Source organism: Acanthisitta chloris, unplaced genomic scaffold (genome assembly GCF_000695815.1).
Source record: "Acanthisitta chloris isolate BGI_N310 unplaced genomic scaffold, ASM69581v1 scaffold23123, whole genome shotgun sequence".
In the NCBI taxonomy this organism is placed as follows: Eukaryota; Metazoa; Chordata; class Aves; order Passeriformes; family Acanthisittidae; genus Acanthisitta; species Acanthisitta chloris.
Genome location: NW_008666966.1, coordinates 83,505 through 89,070, shown reverse-complemented (window position 1 = coordinate 89,070; position 5,566 = coordinate 83,505). Strand labels below are relative to the sequence as shown.

Genomic DNA, 5,566 nt, shown 5'->3' with positions numbered 1-5,566 from the left:
AGAGTGCTAAACTGTTCAATGTGGTTTTGTTTTTGTAGGAAGGTGGTGAGCATACCCAAGCAATGAAAGAAGAAGAGCTGATTAGTCTAATAGATGATGTCTTAAGGGATGATGATAAGAACAATGATGGATACATTGATTATGCAGAATTTGCAAAATCACTGGAATAAGGATTTGCAGGGTGTTTGTTTCTCCTTCTAACCACGTGGAAATGTGAACCAGTATAATGTGATTAATTACTGTCTCATGTCAACCTCTGTGCTGTGAGAAGGAGAGGTGTACCAGTCCCAGCTGAATTTGTTTGAAAGTTGTGTGTGCGCCCTTACTTGGAGCAAGAGCCATGTTTGACTAGATGTAGCTACACATTTGAATTGGGAAGCATGGAAGCATCAGCAGTACTCACGTGGGGTACAGCTGGCAAAAAACCTGCTAAGTAGCTGTGTATGAACACTAAACAGAATCATTACAATCTAAATTTCATGTTTTCAGCCATTGGATTATATAGTGCTTACTTGCTTACATCTTCTATTTAAAATGTTACCTAGAAAGCAAGAAATGATTACTCCATATAACCTTCTCTTGAATTTACAAGGAAATTTGCAGATAAGTACAAGTGCTTGAAACAGCAATTGTAGAGGAGGAACATTTGAATGTGGGTTATGTTTGAGTTCCACATGAGACCACATAGACTTAAACACAGTTTTGGAAGAAATTGAGTGTTTTTAAATACATGTACTTCCTAGCATACCCTTACATATAAATATATATATATGTGTTTTTCAATTTCTTGTTGTCCAAAAATTTACTTTTTATATCTTAATTTACAGATTTTTTTTCATCTACCTTCCATGTTTTCTAAAGAAAATGGAAGTGTTTTTATTTACATTTATATGTTGTATTAATGCTGTATAGCATTTACTAGAGTAGCTTGTGCTATCTCATTTTGAATCATGGAATCATAGAATGGCCTGGGTTGGAAGAGACCTTAAAGATCATCTAGTTCCAACCTCCCTGCCATGAGCAGGGACACATTCCACTAGGCCAGGTTGCTCAGCTGCTCCCTATCCAGGAATAGTTTCAAACACTTCCCGGGATGGCGCAGTGACAGCTTTTCTGGGCAACCTGTGCCCTCTCCTCTCCACACTCACAGCAAAGAATTTCTTCCTAATATCTGATATAAAACTACTCTCAGTTTGAAGCCGTTCCCCCTTGTCACTACATGCTCTTGTAAAGAGTCCTCCATTTTCTTTGCAAGCTTCCTTCAGGTACTGGAAGGCAGCAGTGAGGTGACCCCTAAGCCTTCTCTTTTCCAGACTGAACACCCCCAGCTGTCTCAGCCTTTCCTCATAGGAGAGGTGCTCCGTCCCTCTAGTCATCTTTGGTGGCTTCCTCTGGACTGGCTCCCACAGGCCAATGTCTTTCCTGTGCTGATGACTCCAGAGCTGGACACAGTACTCTGGTGGGGTGTTACCAGAGCAGAGTAGGCCTGCTGGCCGTGCTGCTTTTGATGCAGCCCAGGATACAATTGGCTTTCTGCGCTGCAAGTGTGTATTGCCAGTTCATGTCCAGCATCTCATCCATCAGCACCCTCAAGTCCTTCTTGTCAGGGCTGCTCTCAATCTGTTCATCCCCAGCCTGTATTAATACCAGGGGTTGTCCCCACCCAGGTGCAGCACCTTGCACTTGGTCTTGTTAAACCTCATGAGATTCCTATGGACTCACTTCTTAAGTTTTTTCAGGTCCCTCTGGATGGTATCCTGTACATCAGGAGTGTTTTGAAGGTGATGTTAACAGTAAACCAGTTCAATATTAAAACTTTTGTTCAATTTGGGTTTTACAGTATTAGCCTGCAGAATAACCTAAGTGAGCAAGTAATGCTGCCTTGTTAAGGTTTGAGTTCATATTCCTTGACACATAAATTATGGTATTATTTTCAGGAGGTATTTCATAACTTAGCAGTTTCAAGATAATTGAGTGTTTGCAAATTATTGTGGCTCTAGGAATGTTTTCACTGTCTTGACTCAATATTTGGCAAGTCAAGCAGTTTAAGGATATTAGAGAAGTGATGTATTGCTGTGTTATTGATGCTTGGTGATTCTGAAATATAACTGAAATCTTATATTGCATTCAATAATTCATTAATAAGGAATCTAAATGTTAGCCTATTTCTGTAAAATGTATAAAGAGCTATTTTCTATACAAAATTATTCTTGTACAAGAGAAACACATTTGTAAAAGAAATTATTTCCTCTGTTTAAATGTTTGTGCAATGAATCCTGAGTGTCAGATTTTTTTTTTCTTGTACTAATTTTTTAATTTGAAACCTTTGTGGCCAGGCTTGTGCTGGTTGTACAAGCAGTGAAATTAGGTTGGGGTCTGTGCACTCAGCCAATAGGATATACAAGGCTGGAAGTCCTCATGAGAAATGTACCTTATTTTCTGATGTATCTTTAAGCCTGTCTCTGTTTCTAGCAGTCATCTTAAAAGAATATTGTTTCAGTGACACCATTTTTTTTTTAAAATAGCTCTTTTGAGGGTGATTAATCTAGAGTCAATATTGAATCAGAAAAAAGTGTAATAAGTACTTGTGGGTAGGAGGGGAGAAGAGGTTAAGCTCCTCAGCTTTGAGCACTTAAAGCAGGTTGCCTGTAGACCTGCCACCTCTTATGTGCTTTACTGCTATTGCAGTTTAACCCCAGCCAGCAACTACGCCCCACACCACCGCTGGCTCACCCCCCCAGTGTGCTTGGGTGGGGGAGAGAATCAGAAGGGTCAAAGTGTAAAAACTTGTGGGTTGAGATAAAGACAGTTTAATAGGTAAAGCAAAAGCCATGCATGAAAGCAAAGCAAAATAGGGAATTCCTTCACCACTTCCCATGGGCAGGTGGGTGTCAGGAGAACAGGGGTCCATCGTGTGTAACTGTTTCTTGGGAAGAAAAATGCTGTCATTCCAAACATCTTCCCCACCTTCCTTTGTCCCCCCTAGCTCTATGTGCTGAGCATGACACCATATGGCATGGAATATCTCTTTGGTCAGTTGGGGTCAGCTGTCCTGGCTGTGGCCCCTCCCAGCTCCTTGTGTACCCCCAGCCCCTTTGCTGGTGGAGTGGGATGAGAGGCAGAAAAGGCCTTGACTCTGTTTAAGTGCCACTCAGAAGTAATGAAAAATCCCTGTGCTATCAACACTGTTTCCAGCACAAATCCAAAACACAGCCCCAGATTAGCTACTGTGGAGAATTAACTCTATCCCAGCCAAAATGAGCACAATGCATAAGCTGAGTTTTGGATTTATTTGTGATGAAAGGGCAAGACCAAGGAACTGACTTTTATGCAATACTCTTAAAAGTCATGGTTTTCTTATCAAGCACAGTCTGTTAATTCAGTTCAGCAGCTACCTGTGGTACACATTTATATACATATTTATTAACTGCTATTATATGTGGCAAAAGACATGCACCATAGAAGCTTTGTATTGGAAATAGTTGGCAAACAATGTTCACATTACCTGCATTTACCATAACTATTTTAAACTTGCTTTTAAGCATTTGGCATTATGTATGAATAGAAAAACTATGTGCTGAAAAGCAAGAACGAAGTTGGCACCTTTGATTTCATGATGCAGGAAGAAAGATCAAAACAAAAATTTCTGCTTTCCTAGAAAGAACAGTTCAAGAAATGCTACCCAAACTGAAACCTGCATCATCACATCTTTACTCAGCCTCGTAAAACAAATACACATATGTAATTAAGTGCACTTAAATGATTTAAAAGCTGTCTAGGGAACTTTCTCAGTTATTAAGTAGAAAATGCAAAATTGCTGAGAGAATGGTGGGTCAGACTTTTTTTTTAAAATATACATATATATATATACACAGTTAATATAGAAAATACAGTGTTTACAACAGAAGTACGGATCAACTATAAAGCTGTTTTCACTTCCATAGGACAGTACTATATTCATTCCACAGAAAAATTACAAAGCAGAAGGGGCGTATGATTTACTGAAGGTCAATCACATCCCTGGCAGAAAGAGAAGATCAGGAGAATGCTGTTGTGCATGATCTTCATGTCTTCCTAGTCTGTGGTCTCAGGGGAAGGAGATTAGCTTTCCCATTAGAGGAAAACACATCTGGCCTTGCATTACTGTATACTAATCTTAAAGTATTTAGATTATCTGCTTTTACCTCACAAAATACTGCATAATCTGGCAACTAAAGAAAATACTTATTCTTGAAGCACCCCTAAACTGAGTGTTCTTTTAGTAGTCAATCTAGAACATAATCTGTATACAAAGGAGAATGATCTTAACTACTTGACCAGTGCCATCAGAATGGTGTTAATGACAGGAATGGCTGCCTAGAACTCCCCATCAAGAGTTCTGTCTGCATATTAACATGGGCTTTATTACCTTTTTGGTTTTGTTTTTTCATTAATCACTTGTGACCTCAAAATGTCTTAGATTCATCAGGGAATGGTTACAGGCTTAGAAATCCTGATTTCGTCCAAAGTATTTTTTAATACTACAATTTACAAGCAGAAGAGTCATTCAGGGATAATGTCATAATCGACAGAGCCACTAGATAGCGTATGGACACCACACATCGGTTCCCTACGGTACGTAACAGTGATTGAACTTGTATTTCTCTAAACCGCCACCGGAATTCTGATTATAGGCAAGGCTTGCTCATCTGTCTTCCAACACCACATTGTCAGTGTGATGCCCTCATTTGTGTTAGTTTATACCTGTCATAACAATAAACTATAGGTGGGACTGGTTACTGCTACTAAATTTTCATTGGTTAGGGATTCCAAATCGACTCAAAGTGATAGTAAAGACACATTGCAATATTGTCAGTAAAAATAATTGTGTGATAGGAAGGGTTTCTAATATAAGCACCAGGCTTCTTGTGACTTCTTGACCGTCTCTAATTGACCTATGAGAGAGGCCATTAGGTACCTAAGGTGGTCTCAACCAATGTTAAAGAATGTTGGTGGGTTTTAGTAGGACCTGAAGTCTTACTGCTTTTGCATTAGATGTCAGTAAGAGCTTCTGTCCCTGTTCTTACAAGGCAAAGGTCCAGTGTGGTCTGATCAGCTATTTTGGCTTAAGGTGAAGTTTATTGCTTCTTTCTTCCTCTCCCCCATTATGGTCTTTCTGTCTGTCCATTGCACCATGAAATAACTGCATAATGTTCTAAGGTTTTAGTAAACAAAGTAGGGCAAGGATCATTGCATACCTTAGTCAGGATTATTTATTATCACGAGGAATTTGCATCCAAACACTTCGTTAGCACAGATCCTCTGTCCACATTGACTGAGATTCATTAAAAGGGCAGTTACTAATGCCTCACAGAAAGTTTCTCTGAAGTTACATTTTTCTTGCTATTCTCTATGATAAACTCTGAACAGCAGCCTAAATCTTAATGGCTAATACATAGTGTAATTGTCACCTCCTCTCTCAGCTGAGCAGCAGTTTTGCACGTAGGTAGAGGGCAGTGTAACATATGACTCAAAGTCTGCTGCCAGATATGACATTTTACAAGAAATCAGTACTGCAGTGAACATA

At 39.4% G+C, this 5,566-nt stretch overlaps 1 protein-coding gene across 1 annotated transcript in view; it reads left to right on the top strand.

The window, feature by feature from the left end:
• Nucleotides 1-4,797, top strand: part of MCFD2 (multiple coagulation factor deficiency 2) — a 6,880-nt gene extending 2,083 nt beyond the window's left edge. Inside the window, exons 3-4 of the mRNA XM_009072334.1 lie at nucleotides 39-176; nucleotides 4,535-4,797. Coding sequence (XP_009070582.1) covers nucleotides 39-170 — 132 coding nt within the window. The 3' untranslated portion in view covers nucleotides 171-176; nucleotides 4,535-4,797. The remainder of the gene's footprint in view (nucleotides 1-38; nucleotides 177-4,534) is intronic.
• The last annotated feature ends 769 nt before the right edge of the window (nucleotides 4,798-5,566 follow it).